Source organism: Lepisosteus platostomus, chromosome 15 (genome assembly GCF_059453375.1).
Source record: "Lepisosteus platostomus isolate fLepPlt1 chromosome 15, fLepPlt1.hap1, whole genome shotgun sequence".
Taxonomy (NCBI): Eukaryota; Metazoa; Chordata; class Actinopteri; order Semionotiformes; family Lepisosteidae; genus Lepisosteus; species Lepisosteus platostomus.
In genome coordinates this window covers 25528103-25545576 of record NC_142625.1, presented here as the reverse complement: position 1 = coordinate 25545576, position 17474 = coordinate 25528103, and the positions used below count along the sequence as shown (strand labels likewise).

The 17474-nt window shown below is 53.4% G+C and overlaps 2 protein-coding genes across 5 annotated transcripts in view; one reads left to right on the top strand and one right to left on the bottom strand.

Annotated features, from left to right (window-relative positions):
- The window catches only part of pltp (phospholipid transfer protein), a 22118-nt gene extending 21472 nt beyond the window's left edge, over nucleotides 1-646 (bottom strand). Inside the window, exon 1 of one of the 2 annotated variants that reach the window (XM_088607707.1) lies at nucleotides 363-646. The gene's annotated coding sequence lies outside the window, so the exon portion shown is untranslated. The remainder of the gene's footprint in view (nucleotides 1-362) is intronic. The other variant, XM_088607703.1, reaches the window with a different exon arrangement.
- Nucleotides 1-17474, top strand: part of pcif1 (phosphorylated CTD interacting factor 1) — a 17869-nt gene extending 395 nt beyond the window's left edge. Inside the window, exons 2-16 of one of the 3 annotated variants that reach the window (XM_088607697.1) lie at nucleotides 3832-3965; nucleotides 4950-5254; nucleotides 5703-5849; nucleotides 6159-6292; nucleotides 7044-7198; nucleotides 7661-7808; nucleotides 7906-7989; nucleotides 8466-8565; nucleotides 9024-9186; nucleotides 10042-10214; nucleotides 10552-10638; nucleotides 10802-10986; nucleotides 11222-11315; nucleotides 11886-12061; nucleotides 12391-17474. In XM_088607697.1, the coding sequence (XP_088463823.1) occupies nucleotides 3842-3965; nucleotides 4950-5254; nucleotides 5703-5849; nucleotides 6159-6292; nucleotides 7044-7198; nucleotides 7661-7808; nucleotides 7906-7989; nucleotides 8466-8565; nucleotides 9024-9186; nucleotides 10042-10214; nucleotides 10552-10638; nucleotides 10802-10986; nucleotides 11222-11315; nucleotides 11886-12061; nucleotides 12391-12715 (2400 nt within the window). In that variant the 5' untranslated portion in view covers nucleotides 3832-3841 and the 3' untranslated portion in view covers nucleotides 12716-17474. Of the gene's footprint in view, nucleotides 1-3826; nucleotides 3966-4949; nucleotides 5255-5702; nucleotides 5850-6158; nucleotides 6293-7043; nucleotides 7199-7660; nucleotides 7809-7905; nucleotides 7990-8465; nucleotides 8566-9023; nucleotides 9187-10041; nucleotides 10215-10551; nucleotides 10639-10801; nucleotides 10987-11221; nucleotides 11316-11885; nucleotides 12062-12390 lie in introns of all 3 variants that reach the window. The other 2 variants (XM_088607698.1, XM_088607696.1) reach the window with 2 other exon arrangements.

Below are 17474 nucleotides of genomic sequence, written 5' to 3'. Positions count from 1 at the left end.
GGCAAGGTGGGCACGGACAGGTGGCGGAATGCACCGGGTACCCGCACGTCCGCTGCGAATGTGCATGTCTGGTCTGCGCGCTTCAAAAACAGGCAAAGTTCGCTGCAGGGAACGCAGAGCCTCCAGTTTGGGCGCGCTCGCCATTTTGTTTACAGCTTTCCGTCCTCCCCACCCCCCTCCTCTCCCGCCTCCCCACACCCACCCACTACAAGAAGTGCGCGCCTTTAAAAAAAAAAAAAAAAAAGCCGGCGGTCGGGTGAAATTCCGCCTCGTTTCCCCGTTTTCTCGCCACGGCCAGGCGCCGTTGTCGGTTCTGCCCCCCCGGCCAGCCCCGCCAGCCCGCATTCGACTCCGTCTCCTACCGCTTTTCGGCCGCTTTTCCCCGGCTCCCCCGGCGGCCGCTTCCTTCTCCTTCTCCTCCGTGTTTGTTTTCGGGCGGCTCGAGCGCCTGGGCGGGCGGCGCGTCCGGCGCATGCGTACCTGCCCCGCGCTGCCCGCGAGCCGCCGTTGTGCTGGGAGACGCGGCGGCGGCGGCGGCCGTCTGCGCAGGGCGAAATTAATTTTTTTTTTTGGGGGGAAAAAAAATAATAAAAAAACACACACAAAATCCGTCTAAACGTGTCGCTCTTCGGCGTTGTCCTGTTCTTAATTCCCTCATCCCACCGCGAAGTGTCGAAGCCCTCCCCCACTCCTCCTTTAAGATCTCACTGTCCCTCTGCAGGAGGAGAACTAAAACCCAACGTATGAATGTTTGTTTTTTTTAAAAAAAAAACGTAATCAAGCGTTTGCCCGCTAAAAGAAGAGGGAGGGAAAAAAAAGCCCCGCATAAAATGGAAAAACCCGCCACGTTTCATTAAAATAATGTCTTTAATCAAGTTTCTTTAAAAATAAATTCGCGAACTACTTTCTTTCTTTTTTTGGACGGTTCCTCAGCCAGCAGCAGCGTTGTTGACAGCCTGCTTTCTGGTGATTTTGGTGTATAAAGTAACCACGGCTGCTCAGTGTTAAAAACCTTGGACTTTATCGCCCAGACGGCATTTATTTAGTCCCCCAAGTGTAGAGGAGATGTCTCAGTCGAAATCTTTTAGTGTTGGACTGCGATTACCCTGTCAAACCCCCAAAAATCCCTCCGATCCGCTGTTAAGTACCCAGCGGACCGGCCGGCGACAGCTGCTTTCGCAATTCCGTCATGAATTAGCTGCAGCTCTCCTAATTGACATCAGCGCCACAAAAACATAAAATAAACATGAAACATCCTGATGGCGCGGAACCACATCGAGCACCGCCAAGGGTTACAGAAGTTTAAGATCTGGCCGTTTTCTTACGCTACCGAAATTTCCGCTCTCTGGGTCCGCAGGACTGTATTTACACCATTAAAACACGCCTCGCTGCCCATTAACGGGTACTGGTTTGTCGGTGATGTCGGGGTGAACGGTGTCCCCACGATTTCGCAGTTTATAAAAAGCTCTTGGCTCCGTTTCGAAACTGGGAGTGACGCTATGAAATACTTAGATGTCGTTAGAAAGAGTTGACCACACTCGTCCTCTTTGTGGACCATCTTAAGAACGTTTAAACCAAAAAAATGTTTCACAACATTTTAATTGTCATTAAAATTAATTGTAAGTAATTTAATTGTGTAACGTTTACAGGTCAACTTTAGTAGGGTTCTTTAGTCCTCTGTTGAAATTATTATATTTCAGTATAACAGTGCATTATATTTATTATAGTTAATTTCTAAGTTAATTTCTTGCCCAGATACTGTTGATAATCGCAAATCCTGCACTAACTCCCCCAGCTGTGGACTCATGTTCGGTGTGTGTCAAAGAGGAGTGGTGTTGAGTGTTTAGACAGTTTGAGACAAAGTCCAGCCAGAAATGCCATTAGCAGAAAGATGCTCATTCCTGGAGAGTGCTGAAGCAATCCGGAGTTCATCCTGGAAGCACAGGCAGGGCTAATCTTCTTTGCACAAAGGGTGGTGGGGGTGTGGAACAAGCTCCCCAGCCCTGTTGTTAAAGCCGATACCCTGGCTTATTTCAGGAAACAGCTGGATGAGATCCTTGAATCAGTTAGCTACTGACTACCTGTTAACAGGCTGGAGGGGCCAAAGAGCTGTTCTCAGCTGTCCAGTGAGGCTTCAAGTCTCATTTGAGGCAGGAAGAGTTCTTTGAAAGCCATTTCAGAGCAAGTCTTCTCTGCTGCTGTAGTGCCTCGTGACTTGGGAGGTGCGCTCCACGCCACTAGTGGGTCCTGCAGCAGGTGTGAAAGAGGACTAACATAAATACAAATGCTGGTTTAAGTAAATACCCGATAACAACCTGCAATTCCGGAATGAAGGCATTAAACCAGTTCCTAGTTCCTAACAGTGTGCACAGCTGTTATAAAATGTTTACAGCAGACAGCATGATAGGGTAGGCAGGATGGTGATGCAGGTGTGAGCATTGCAGCTCTGGCACCTTGAGTTCAATTCTGGGGGTGCTGTCTGTGTGGAGTTTGCATGCTCTCCCTGTGTTCGCGTGGCTTTCTTCCCTGTCCCCCCTGCGATGGACTGGCATCCCGTCCAGGGTGTATCCTGCTTTGCTCCCATTGCTTGCTGGGATGGGCTCCGGCTTCCCTGTCACCCTGAAGTGGATAAAGCCGTTAGAAAGTGGGTGGATGACTGCGTGTTTAGTGCATGTTTTCATTGAGGTTAACGGAGCTAGTTGCAGTGTGTAGTTGTCAGCGTTTCAGTCCCACCGGGTCGCTTAGTGGTGCAAATTTCTTCTCTGGACTCCGCCAATGGCCTGACGGTTCCAGAGGTACAGCTGGCACCAGGCTCAAGATCAGCGAGAGGTGGGTGGAGGAATAGATAATTACAGCATTGGGTGCCATAGCTTTCCTTGTTCAGTACAGCAAAATTTTGGAGACTGGCAAAGCTGTAGAATTCCGCATGTTGGTTTTAAAGCATGTGAAATAAGGAGCACGTTTGCCAACTCGCCCTAAAGACCTCAGTTTTACCAGTGGCGAGTCAACATTTTCAGCTTTATACGTTGTGCAGAGTCGTGTTATTAATGTCTTAGTGTGTCAGACACTTCTGGGTAGTAATAACCCGTGAAGGGGTCGAGGAATTTGTCCAGTAGAGTACTGAGACCTCCTGAGACACGCCACAGTGGATCCAGGGAAGTGCAGCTCTGTGAAGAGGTGGGATGTGGTTGAATTCCCGGGGTTGGGAATGGTCCTCCATGGGTGGTCCATCAGTCAGCGTTCCTGTGAGCAGCCCATGTGTCACACCGGGGGTTCATGTGGTGGTAAAAAATTAATTTCACTCGCTCCTCCGACCCTCACCGTAGTACACGCAATCAAACCACTGAGCAGGATAGTGAAGACGGCCAGCAAACGTACTGTGTACGACAGATACAGCTGTCAAACCTCTGCTTCAATCAGACAGCCCAGAAGGCCAGTATAATCACTGACTCTCATGACCACCCCTTGCACAGGGAGGCTGAGCTCCTTCTGTCTGAGCGTCAATTAAACTACCCAGAACCAGGGTTTTACTTTATTCCCACGGCTTTTAACCTGCTTAATTTGAACAGTCGATATATGTAGAATATTCTACATTTTTTTTATACATTATATTTTTTCTTCCTTTCTCGCCATACGTGTGTTTCTGATTCTTCGACGGGTTCGTGTTGTGGTCAACGATGTGCGTTTTGTGCGTCGCGTCTCTCGCCTGCCTGCAAAGCAGACGTCCCATCCGGGACAAGAAGAGATCGGAAGGAAGGAGTCAAGACCTCTTCCCCCCCCCCACTCACTTCTCCCTCTCTCGTGTCTCCTCCCTCCCGCGGCGCAGGACAGATGAGGAGAGATGGCGAGTGAGAATCATGGAACGGCGATGGCGGACTCCGCGTTGGTCATGTCCCCCCCGGGCTCCTCGGCCCAGGGGCAGCCCCTGTCACCCTCTGCCAGCAAGCCTGGCCAGGAGCTGCCAGGTGAGGAGGGCGTGGGGAGGTGTGGGGGGTGTGGGCGTGTCTCGGTTCACTCCCCGCCCACTGGGGCGGTCTCCCGCCCGGCGGGTTTATGCGTGTCGGCCGTGGCTGCAGAGCCCGTTGCCAGATCAGAGCAGGAGTGAACAGCTGCGGCTGGACACCTCCGGACACCCCTGGGCCGATGCAGCAGGACAGCCCCCATCCTGTAAGTCTTGTAGATCACCCCGAGTCTCCTGTTTCCAATGACTGGGAATGCTGGTGGGTCATCGAGCCGTTAAGCCTATTTGTTCTATTGCAGGCCTGAAGGGGGCTCAGATTTCTTACTTATAATAATAAACTTTATTTTAAATAGCGCCTTGACAAGTGGCGCTCTACAGTAAGAAAAGAAGTACACACTGAGAGGAGACGGCGTGATTAGACTGCTGCAGTAAGGGTTTGGAACGCAGTAGGAATGTAGGGTTCAGACACAGGAGCAGTTCAATAAAAGCCCTTTTAAAGAAGGAGGTTCTGAGTCTTGATTTGAAAGTGCTCAGGGAAGGCGACTCTGTGCTATCCTTAACCATGTGATATCTGAGATATCCTTAGGGATAGAATTCCGGAGCTCTGGGGCGTAGCAGGAGAAGGCCCTGTCACCACACCATCTGGACAGGCTTGCGGGACAGACGTTTTCTCCCTGTCACCTTACAAATCACTGGCGTGATATTAATCAGCTGAAATGATCCCGGTGAAATTTCTTAGGGTTTTTTTTTTTTAAAGAAATTTCAAAGTGCAGGGTTGACGGTTACCTCTAAAATGTGCTGATCTGGGGGCTTTCCAGGATCAGGCCTCGGAGAATCCTGCTGAAAACCATTCCCCCCGCCCCCCGTCAAATATCGCCATGTCCGTGCCTGTTTCGACGTGTGTTTCGATGTCCTTAGAGGACAGTCCTCCACCTTCAAAAGAAATAGCAAATGTCCCAGCTTCTCAGTCTGCTTTCTGCTCCCGCAGCCCTTGTTGCAGAGAGCGTCTCTCTCCAGGTGTGCTTGCACAGCCCCGACAGGGCTCTGTCCCATTTGCCTTCTACTTGTACCGCCCTGCCCCACACCCCTGCCCTCGCCCCCCGCCGCGGTGGCAGCCCGGGCCGGCGGGGCCTGACCGTCGGCTTGTCCGCGTGTGCGATCCTTGCAGACGAGCTGATCCAGGCTGGCTGGTCCAAGTGCTGGAGCAAGAGGGAGAACCGGCCCTACTACTTCAACCGCTTCACCAACCAGTCGCTGTGGGAGATGCCGGTGCTGGGGCAGCACGATGTCATCGTGAGTGCGGGCGCCGGGGGGGGGGGAGGAGGGAGGAGGGGGCCCACACACGGACACACACGGACACACACGGACACGGAGCGTTTCATAGCTCTCTGTCCTGGCTATGGCTGAAGAGCCTTTTGCCAGTTCGGAGCAGGAATGGCCAGCTGCAGACGTGAAGGCCTGCAGCTGGACACCTCTGGACACCCCTGGGCTAATGCATGTTGCCGAGGTATCAGGCTCTTGTGCTTTGCAAGAGCTCTCTTGCATCTTTTGCCACTGAGAAATATTAGGACACACTTGTTACTACCAACGTTTTATGTTTTATTTGAACAAACAGCCTTGCCGAACGGATGTTTACGGCTCATGCATGTGTTGCACTAAGAAGGGGGAGGAAGGGCGCCAAGGGCACGAGGTCCTGAGAACCTGCCCGTGATAACGTGAGCTGTCTCCCCGGAATTTGCAGTCGGATCCACTGGGTTTGAACGCAGCCCCGGCCTCGGCAGAGGGAGGAGGGGTCCTTGCTGACCCCGGAGTGGGCAACGGGCAGCGCAAGAGACGCCTGTCGGAGGAAACCACGCCAGGGGTCACCAACAGCTTCAAAAGACCCAAGGTGAGCACTTCCTGGCTCGCCGTCTGTGGGGTGACTCAGGCTCTCCTCCGAGATTAAATTGCAACATCACCTGAGCGCCCAGCCTATTCTATTGAATAAAACTGACTTCATAGTGATCTTGAAGAACCTGAATGAGCTGGTTAACTGGCAGAGTGAGATCTCTCGACCTCTCAGTTACAGAAGAGCAGAACTGATGGAAGTGAAAGTTTTAACACTCTCCAAAAGTGATGATGTTCTCTGGCCGATGCGACAAGGCTGAAGCTCCTTTTCCTCTCCTGAGCTTCCTCTCTGTGCTTGCCTTCCTCGTAGGTGGAGATGCCGGTGACCCCTACGACCCCCACCGTCCCCATTTCCCCCAGTACGCCAGGAGCTAAACCGTGGAGCTCCAGCAGCGAGGACAAGCAGGCCCAGGCGGCCACGCCTGCTCCATACAGGCCCACGGCGTGAGTGCCGCCCGCACACGGACACACACCGGAGACAGGCTGTAGGTCACCCTGTCCCACACGCATGCACTGCCCCTCCTCCCCCCTAGGGGGCGCTACAGTTTCAAACTGGGGCATCGGCGGTGTTAAACTGTGTCAGACTGAGGACACTGGAGAATTCAGTGCGTTTCTATCGTTAGTGTTAAGTGACTGAAGGATTGCGCAGCATCTCTTGACAGGGGGCTGCCAGAGGTTTGAACGTGCCACCTGCTTCGGGCTTCCCTGTCTGTCCTCCGCGTGTGGCGCTGGCCGAATCGAACCTCCAGCCCACCTGTCACAGGGGCCTTAATTCTGCCAGCGGCGCTGCTGGGTGTTTGTCTTTCGGAATCCTCCTTCCTGCCTCCCGGCGGATTCCCAGAGGAAATGATCCTGCAAAAGCGCAGTGGGACACAAGGAGAACTTAGGACTGCTAAATGAGCACAGTACCCGCAGTGTAATAGCCACAGATGAGAGAGCCTCTGCTTCAGCAGTGCCACGCCCTCCTCACGCGCAGGAGGCAGGAGATCAGTGTCTTTTGCACTGAATCCTGCACGTCGGTATCGGTCCGTTTGCCATCAGACGACGGATTTCGAGTTCTTGGGAGGGGCAGCGGTTTGAGCTCGTCCGTCCGTGTGTGTGTGACCCCACTTGCGGGCCGCTGCCCCCCTGCGGGCGCGTGGCCTGTGCCCGTGTCTGTCCGGGGCCCCGCCTGAGGCCTGCGTTGCCGTTGCAGGGTGTACTGGGACCTGGACATCCCGACGAACGCGGTGATCCGGGAGCGCGCCCCAGCCGACCACCTGCCGCCCCACCCCGAGATCGAGCTGCTGCGGGCCCAGCTCACGGCCAAGCTGCGCCAGCACTACCACGAGCTCTGCTACCAGCGCGAGGGTGAGCAGCAGGGGCGCCCCGCTCCCCCTTCCTCGTACGCCCCCGAGAGGGGAGCTTCTGCGTGGTTCCCCCATTTCCCCCCACCCGAGCTCCCCCTTGCTCGGCTCAGCCCCCCCCGATGAGCCAGTATCTTTATCCGCTTCAAAACCATTTTCCTAGAGAAAAAAAAAACGTCAGTCTTAAAAAAAAAACTACTGATTTTCTGTCACTTGTGGGGCTTTTATAAATAATTTCAACGGTTGCAGAGCCGAACCAAATAAAATCTTATCGGCGGTTTTTCCCTGGGTTAAGGCGTGAATTAAGTGGGCCTACTCCTTTCGGAAAAGCCGGGACAAAGGCAGAGTTCCGGGATAGTGGGATAGAGATGGTTGGCTCTGCTGGGTGAAATGTGGGTGGACGGGGAGCAGGGTGGCGTGTGGTCCTGGCACTGTGGTTCACTGTGTCCCCCCCCCCCCCCCCCAGGGATCGACCCCCCCCGCGAGTCCTTCAACCGCTGGCTGCTGGAGCGCAAGGTCGTGGACAAGGGCAGCGACCCCCTGCTGCCCAGCGACTGCGACCCGGTCATCTCGCCCTCCATGTTCCGCGAGGTCATGAACGACATCCCCATCAGGTCAGGACGGCCGCCGCCCGCCCGCCCGCTCGCCCTCGCCCTCGTCCTCGCCTCCGCGGTGTCGGGCGCTCACCTGTCCTCTCTCGTCCCCGTCCAGGCTGTCCCGCATCAAGTACAAGGAGGAAGCCCGGAAACTCCTGTTCAAATACGCGGAGGCTGCCAAGAAGATGATAGAATCCAGGTGAGTGCCCAGGTCTCGTCTCGGGAGCCGCCCCCGGATTTCGGATTGCATTTTCCGACTGCGATTTTCACATTTCTGTGAACGCGGCTGAGCCCGTCCGTTCACCTGTGTGAAAGTGAGCGTGTCGCTGGGCAGGTGTGGCATTTTGCACTGTCTCTCAGCAGATATGAAAATGGGGGGGCTTTTATGCCAGAGTTTCTTTTTGGGGCGGGGGGGGGTCTGTGGTCATGTGAGTCTCAAACGTATTTTGAAAGCGCCTGATGCTCTCAAAATGTCACAGAGAATTTAGGGCTGTAACGTCCATTTGACATGGTGGCTGACTGAAGCAAGCGGGAATACAGCACCTTGCTCGGCAGCGTCCACAGCGGGGTCTGGAACTCCGCTCTGCCCCACGGGAAAAACAAAAAGTCTTATCCGCAAGGTCTCCCGGCGTCCGTGGTCCCCCCGGATGCCTCAGTGCTGTGTTCTCCCGGCAGGAACGCCTCTCCGGACAGCAGGAAGGTGGTGAAGTGGAACGTGGAGGACACGTTCAGCTGGCTGAGGAAGGACCACTCCGCCAGCAAAGAGGACTACATGGTGAGCTAGGAACCCGCTCGGTCTGGAGCGGCGCCTCTTCGCCTTGACTGCTGCTGCACCCCTGTGGTACTCAAAATGTGTTCTCGCGCCCCTGACCCAACATTACTGATGTAGGCTGGTTCTTTAAACCCAAGGTATCTGCAGTATCTCGTGACTAACGCATGCAAGAGTAGAATTCTCTGTTTTATTTCAATTTTGCAGTAGGATGACGCGCTACTTTTGAAGTTTTCCTTAAAATACCTGGGTCTGGTGGAACAGAGCTGCTGTCCTTGCGGGCCTGTGCTCAGTCTGTGTTTTCTGTTGGTTCCCTCCCAAAATCGTGGTCCTCCTGATGGGATCGCTACTAACTACCCAGTGCGCCAGAGGGGCCAAATGGCCTGCTCTTGTCTGTAACGGTTCTTGTGTTTGTAGCTGGTTCGCTTACGCTGTCGTCTTTCTTCCCCTGTCCCGGGCCGCAGGACCGCCTGGAGCACCTGAGGAAGCAGTGCGGCCCCCACGTGGCGGCGGTGGCCCGGGACTCCGTGGAGGGCATCTGCAGCAAGATCTACCACATCTCGGGCGAGTACGCCCGCCGCATCCGGGAGGCCCACAGCAGCCTGCTGAAGGACTGCAACATCGCGGGTAACTCCTCCCGCCGGCTCGCCCTCGCCCCCCCGCCCTCGTCCCTCAGCCTCATCCCCTCCTTCTCCCCCCGCCCCCAACCTCACCCTGCCTCCGCCCTCAAACTCACCCCTGTCCCCGCCCTCACCCTTGGCCACGCCCCCAATCCTTCACCCTTGTCCCTGCCCTCACCCTTGACCACGCCCCAAATCCTTCGCCCTTGTCCCCGCCCTCACCATTGGCCACGCCCCCAATCATTTACCCTTGTCCCCGCCCTCACCCTTGGTCACGTCCCCAATCCTCACCCCCATCCCTGCCCTCTTCACTGTCACCTCTCCCACCCCCATCCTTGGCCACGCCCCCCAACCTTTCGCCCTCGTCCCCGCCCCCGCCCTCGTCCTGTTCCGCCTCGCTCTTGCACTGTTCCTCCGGCGTGTGGCGTTTTCAACAGGTAAAAAAACGGCAGCACCGCCAGTGAAAATGCAGAGTTAATAACACAACCCACTGTGGACAACGTTCCCCAGACCTTCCGGAGGAATCGGAGTTTTCCCCAAAGCTTAATACTTGTTAATGCTCAATAATTAAAACTTAGTATTGTTCGCTCACATGCAGTGTAGCACAGCTATTACATAACGCAGTAATACTTAATGCTTCTTTTCCCAGTGAATTTCTATATGCAGGAATAAAGCCCAAACTTAACCAGTGAGAAACATTAAGTAAATACCGTCCATCCATTAAATAAGAGTCCATCCGTCCTGTCCTGATTTCACTCACCCTGGTGTGGGTTGCCATGGGTTTCGCAGCCCCGTGAGCCGAAAGGCCCGCTGCGTCCCGGGTTCGAGGCCGTCACGCTCCCTCCTGTCTCCCCCCCTCCAGAGGCGACGGAGAGCACGGAGGCGTCGGAGCGCCTGGTGTACTGCTACCCCGTGCGGCTGGCCATCGCCTCGCCCCCGCAGCCCCGCGTCGAGCTGCACTTCGAGAACGACATCGCCTGCCTGCGGTACAAGGGCGAGATGGTCAAGGTCAACCGCAGCTACTTCAACAAGCTGGTGAGGCACCCTGCTCTCCCCGTCCCTGCCCCTCTTCCTGCGTTTCCATCGCTTCCGCCTCTTTTCCCTTCTCTTCCCCCCCCTGTCAAAGCCTCTCCCTCTCGGTCGCCTCCTGCCTTCCCGCATCGCCCGAAACCTCCATGTTAAAATCTCTCGACGGACAACATGGCATGCAGACGATCCCCGCGCCGCTTCCTGCTTCTTCTTCTTCGGGGCAGCGGGATGTTTGGTGCCGGCTGCTTAGTTGCCTGTCCGTCGCTGAGCCGTTGTGGGGATAGAATTCCTTCCCCGGGGCGTGGGAGCGCGGCGAGACTGAGCCGGAACTGTGTCGTTTCAGGAGCTCCTGTACAGGTACAGCTGCATCGATGACCAGCGCTTTGAGAAGTTCCTCTCCCGGGTCTGGTGCCTTATGAAGAGATACCAGGTAACCGCAGGAGCAGTGGGCTGCCCAGGAGCGGCTAGCCCTTAGGGAATGGCGCTCCGTCGCTTCTGACCACCCCTGGAGCTTGACTTTGTTAACTCCCTCTGCCCCCTTCTTCTCCCTCTTTCGTCTCTCTCCCCGTCGTCTTCCTCCTCCCCCCGCGCAGGTGATGTTCGGCTCTGGCCTGCACGAGGGGACGGGCCTGCAGGGGGCTCTGCCCGTGCCCGTGTTCGAGGCGCTGCACAAGCAGTTCGGCGTGAGTTTCGAGTGCTTCGCCTCGCCGCTCAACTGCTTCTTCAAGCAGTTCAGCTCCGCCTTCCCGGACATCGACGGGTTCTTCGGCTCGCGCGGGTGAGTCTCCGGAAGGGGAGGGCCGGGTGGGGGGGGGGGGGGGAACGCGGTCTTGCAGACGGCTGCAATCGTGAAATGGGTTGACGGTCAGAGAAGAGAGCAGGGGTCCGTACCAGAAGGCCTCGCTTCTACCTGTCTAGCAAATGCAGAGCGGGACCCGTTCGCTGCGGTGAGCGGCCGTTCTTGACCGCACCGCTGCACTGTGTGACTCGTCCCTCTCTCTCGGCCGCCGCAGGCCCTTCCTGAGCTTCTCTCCGGTCAGCGGCTCTTTCGAGGCCAACCCGCCGTTCTGCGAGGAGCTGATGGATGCCATGGTGACGCACTTCGAGGTGAGCAGGGCGGGGCCGGGGGCCGGGGGGCAGGGCCGCAGCCCAGGTGGGAGGGCAGGGGAGTGAAGGAGGGGGCGAGAGGTTAGGGGTTAGGCGAGAAGGACCAGGTTACCCAGCCGTGTGATTGAAGCCGATACTCGGGTTTCGTTCGATCAACAGCTAGACGAGATCTCTTGCATCGCTGAACCCCTAATTGCCGCACAGGCTAACGGCCTCCGCTCATTCATAATATCATTTCTTTTGGTTGTAGATTTTGAAGTAAAAATCCCTTGGCGGTGTTTGGTTTAATTTTAAGTCTGAGCGCGAGACGCTGCCACTGATGCGTGTTCGTTTTGTTTCTCTCCTCGTCACGCATTGCCATTTCGCAGTGTTTTAACCGGATTGTGTGCCGTGCCTCTGTCAGACTTACAAAAACGGTTATATATATCTGCGTCTCAGCTGGGTACCGATCGGCACAGCGCGTCTCTGTGTGCTGAAGCGTGAGAACGGCGAGAGAACGTGAGAACTGTGCTGTGCGGATTCCCCCTCTGACCCCTGACCCCTGACCCCTGACACCTCCTGCCTTCGCAGGACCTCCTGGACCGCTCGAGCGAGCCGCTGTCGTTCATCGTGTTCGTGCCGGAGTGGCGCGACCCCCCGACCCCGGCGCTCACCCGCATGGAGGCCAGCCGGTTCAAGCGGCACCAGCTGACGGTGCCCGCCTTCGAGCACGAGTACCGCAGCGGCTCCCAGCACATCTGCAAGAGGTGGGGCCCCTTCCCGTTCCGTTCCCGAACTCCCTTCTCCGCCTTGCCGGCTCTCGCCTGCCCTTCACACTGGGACCAGGAGGCACCTCTTTACCTAAAGAGTGGTGGGAGTGTGGAACGATATACCCAGCCATGTTGTTGAAGCTGATACCCTTCTTTCGAGAAACAGCTGGATGAGATTGTCCCATCAGTTAACTACTGGTTACCCAACCAGTTTGTCACCTTTCTTATGTTCTTACACCCTTATGCTCTCCTTCTTGTTCTCCATCTTGCTTTCTTCCGTTCCCCCCCCTCTTCCTCCTCGCTGACGTCTGCCGTTCCCCCCTCAGGGAGGAGCTGTACTATAAGGCCGTCCACGGCACCGCGGTCCTGTTCCTGCAGAACGCAGCTGGTTTCGCCAAGTGGGAGCCCACCTCTGAGCGCGTGCAGGAGCTGCTGGCGGCCTACCGCGTCTCGGGGCGCAGCCTGGCCCCCTCCTCCTCCTCCTCCACCGCCACAACCACCACCACCACCACCACCTCCACCAGCTCCACCACCTCCTCCTCCTCTTCCTCCAGCGGGACCGGAGACAAGGATTCCCACACAGGACAGGGGCAGGGCACGAGCGGCGAGGGACGAGACGGCCTGCACCCCTCCTCAGACACAGGGATGTAATCAGGGGAGAGGAGTCGGGGGGAGTGGGTTTTTCGGTGGGGTTTGGGGACGCATTCAGGCTGGCACTGGGAGGGTGTTTGTAGGGATACCCTTGTCCCTGCTTTCCTTCTCTGCGTGGACTTTTTATTTAATATAAGTAGAACTGGCTATTTTTAACTATTGTTGTTGATACTATTATTGTTGTTGTTGTTATTTTTAATATTATTGTTTATAGTTATTTTTGGCCTCTTATCCTAAAATGACATCTTAATCTAGCAGTCAAAGGAAACTAGGTGGGTGGAGGAAGACAGGTGTGCTCTGAGGATTAGGCTGGAGGGCAGTGCCTGTTTGAGCCCTGGAGACACTGAAACCTGGCTCTTGTGGCCTCGGAATCATGAGGAGTCGTCTCTGCTTGGCTGCGGTCAGCTGGCCTAAATCTTTATGCCCTGCGTCCCCAGTCTGCACAGACCAGTGATTCCCAGCCATGGTCCTGGAAGAACACTGCCTTCTGGTTTTCACTCCAGTCAGCTTCTTCATCACAGGCTCATCTATTTTAGATTTCTGTTCCAAGGTAAATCTGTAAAATTGCTTTCAGATCTTAAAAGGTCTAGGAGATTTGTCACCAGAATCAACCCTCGGACCAGTTTCAGTTTCTGAGCTTCAGGTGTGCTGCCTGACATGGACCTGTGCAGGAGGACAGCAAGCTTGTGGGGTACGCTTGTGGAACACGGTGTGTCTGAGACAATGTCACTAGCAGCTGTGTCTCTTCATCATCAGTTGATCAGCAAGGAAGAGCTGGTCAGCCAGAAATAGCAGCCACAGAAGAGAGCTTGTGTGGAGTTCTGTGTGCTGAGGCTGTGGGAAACAGTACCCTTAAAAGAAGGGTCTCTGACACTCACAGCCGACTAAAGAAAAAAGTCTGAACAAGCGAGAACATCAGTTGGCACCGGAGATGCAGAGCTGGAGTGAGAGCCAGCAGACACAGTGTTCTGCAGGAGCAGGGCTGGGAAGGTTTGGTGTAAAAGACCAGGAGAGGGTGTAGAGTTCAGGCAGCCATGTTTGTGTGGCTGATCAGTCCAGTGTCGCCCTTTTCTTCACAAAGGAGCACCACAGGTGCAGACTGGTACGATTTCCTGCCTTGTTCTTTTTAGGGGTGACTTCAGGTACCTCAAGCAGGGAGCTTGAGCAGCAGCATGTGTTGGCTGCAAAGGAACAAGTGAAGGTTTATTCGGGTGAGACACCTGAGGGAGGCTCCACAGCCCAAGCTGTGTCTTTTTATTCCCCCTTTCAGCATCAGGTACCTGGTTAAGCCTGTGCTGGGAGCCACTCGCTCTGTCAGACTGCTTGGTCCTGCACCCTGTGCACGGGTGTCTTACGGTTTTGCTCTTATTGGCTTTTGCTCGTATTGCAGCCACACGACCGAAGCCACAGCATCGCAAAGGCTGGACGCCCTCAGCAGCGCGGTAAACGAGAGCTCGTTTTCCCCCAGATCTTCTCGAAGCCCGTGCTCAGTGATGACGGGGAGGAAAGTATCTTCACCAACAGGTTTATGGCCCTATGTGAAGCTCGGCGCTCTTTTGTTTTCCATCACCAGGCTTCTACTTCGTTTTTGTCTGAGACCCACAAAGTGGCCCCAGGGGTTAGTGGAGGTTCAGTGTCCAGGAAGATGACAACATGATTGTGTTTTGCCTGGTGGAGGTCTTGCCAGAGGAGCTGAGGAGAGACCTCTGACCGAAGCAGAGGCTGCAGTTCGGACTCCCGAAGTGATGGCTCTCTCGGGCGGGCAGCTGTAGTGGAAGCACGGAGAGCAGTCCTGGTCATCAGCCAGCTCCTGCCTGACCTGCGATTTGATCGCTACTGCGCTCTCGTCTGCACAACTTTCAAGATGTGCCCCCATCTGCACCATGATCTTGTTCATCTGTGCAAGCCAGCAGCATGTCCTCTTCTCAAGAGCTACAGATCCGCTGCCCACTTCCTGTTGGCTTGCAGTTAACCCCTCATTTATTTAATCATCGTCTTCAATAATTAGAAGAGCTGTTTGTATTTATTCAGCCAAGAACTGAAAACTGAAATTGGTACGATGCGGTCTGAGATTACACGACAGAGCACAGCATTATGAATGTAAACAAAAAAGCATTAAAAGTTCTGGTAGCCTTCAGAGACTCGATCTGTTGCACAGTCTCATGAGGCAGGAAGTGCTGGAGTGGTCTGTTGTTCGTGAACAGGTTGGCTGCCCTTGAGCTGAACTGAAATTGTCTACCTTCTCAAAAAAGACAAAAGATTTGCAACTGCTTTCCTTTCTTTCTCTGGCGCAATTTTTGTTTTCATTTTCAGAGAGCACGAGCTCTGCCTGATTGAAGTGGAAGACTTGTACTCTGGGATTTCCAGGGCTCGTGCTTCTTGCCTGTGCCTCTCTCACGCTTCTGTCCCATCCGTGTATGTATCTGTATATAAATTGGCTATTGGCGGGTTATTTTTATATTTTGCTGTTGCAAGGACTGCAAGAGAAAAAGAAAATGGGGCGGGGGGCAGGCTAGGTCTTTCAGTTGTAACGTAGTTTTATCAAAGAGGCGCCTGATAGCCCTGGAACTTGAGCGATCTGGTGGATCAGGAGAAAAGCAGCATCAAGCCGATACTCGAACCCCAGTGTGTTTCTGTCACCAGCAAAGACATGTACATAGTGTACAGAGATCCGTGTGAATAATGTGTTTTCTCTCCTCTCTTGTATTGATCTGTATTGAAGCCGTTTTAGGAAGTGAATTGAATGTCGTCTCTTCGTCTATGAAGGTTTTATGTTGATTTTTTTTTCCATAGTGGCAGTTTTTTATTTTTTTATTTTGAGATGCAAAATCTTTATACGTTTTAATTTAACACGACTAAACTTTTTAAATGTTTTTAATTTTGCTATTGTGAATTATACAATTTGAAATAGGAAATGTTTTAAACTAAACCAAAGTGTTATTAAAAAAAAAGAATCTTTATCTTCTATGGAAAAGTTAAAACAATGAATGCTACTGCTCTAGGACACAATCAGCAGAATTTCCCTGATGTTTATTTTTATAAGCCTTTGATTCCTATGTCTTACTTTGTTTTCTGGAAATGAATGTTGTGTTTCCTGTTTGGAAATTAAATTGCATGGTCAGATATTTTTAAACTACAGAGAAACCATAAATGAATATATAGAAATTGACCTTCATAGAGATTAGTTTATAGATTATCGGTGTCTTGACTTAAACATTTTGTGTATTTGTCTTTGTTTATTTTATATATGTATACATTATATATACATACTTGGAAATTTATCCAAGTAGTAAAAAGGAAAAAAAAAAACATCTTTAAGCTCTCTGTCTGTAACCCAATAATGTTGTGTTGTAATGTATGCAGTCTGTTTTAAAAATATTTTCCTGACCTGTGTCTGATATTCCTAAATGGGGTGATGAATTAAACTAGCACTCCACCGGGAGACAGCAGGACTGTGTGTCAGACACCCCGTACTCAGTACCTGTAACAGGAGTCCCCAACTCCATCCTCTGGCAGCGGGAACCCACCAGCTTTTCCTTGTCTCCTTAAACTGGGGAAGCTGGGTGGACTGGGGCAACTGAGAAGCACCTCACTCAAGCCAGTGTCTGCAGCAGGGACCTGTACATGTAACCTGTCAAAAGAGGCAAAGCCACTACCCTTCACTGTCCCCAACAAGGCCATGGCCAAGGGAGAAAATAGTCCAGTCCAATCAGATTGTCTCCCAGGTAGAGAGCTGTAACTAGGACCTGGAAAAGCTGCTGGATTCCTGGTGCTGGGAACCACTGCTGCCACCACAACATGATAGAAGGGTTCCCAATTCCCCCCAAGTTCTGAAGACCAGAGATTTGGTGAAGGCATTGTAATCAGTAGTGTCCCAGAATGATCACTGCACTCCACCTGTTGTGCACTGAACTTCGTGTGTCTTGTGGACACAACCCAGCAGCCCTGCTGTTATAATTCACATTGACACAGTAATAGCACTTATCATTTATATTTGCCTATTATCTATTTGTCTATGCTTTATCTATTACTCTGATACTGGATCTGATCCACCGATGTCTTGCAATGTACACAGATGTTATAGTTGCCCAAACAACTTTGGACAAGACTGGAGCAAGGAATGTTGGACTTTCTTTTAAGGATTTTAGACAAGCCCATTTGTAAGGGAGTTGGGGACTAAAGTGAGAACTTGTGCAAGAACACCCGTGTTTATTTTTATGGTTCGTGTTTCCTCGATGCACTTGAACCCAAACAAGCCTGGCGAGTAGAATGACCTCCTCTTGTCTGTAAGCCTGCGTTTTAAAAATGTTGTGGCTGGAAATTCCTGGGGATTCAGCACACAGATGGAAAAACTCCTGCAGTTTCCTCCCTGCAAGTGGCGCCAGAGGATGAGACGGGATAGCGAGCGAGCGAGCGAGGGAGAGGGTGGACAGATGATGGGATGAAAGAAGCAGTGCCTCGCCCCCAAGACTGATGCGGGGACCAGCAGCATCGCTCTTGGTGCTGCTGCCCTGTTTCTCCCAGAGGGCGGCGCAGGGGGGAAGGGGGGGGGGGTTTGTGCAGAGGGCTTCCACAGCCACCAGGAAGCTCACCTGCCCAGGTGTTGCTTTGCCAGCGGTGCTGGCAGGGGGGCCAAGGGGCCAGGGAACTGCAGGGAGTTTGCAATTGCACAGCTCGGAGCTCTACAGCAGTACGCACTCAGTCAGCGACAGACATGTATATATAATATATATGGAGAAATAAAAATGAGTTCTGAAAA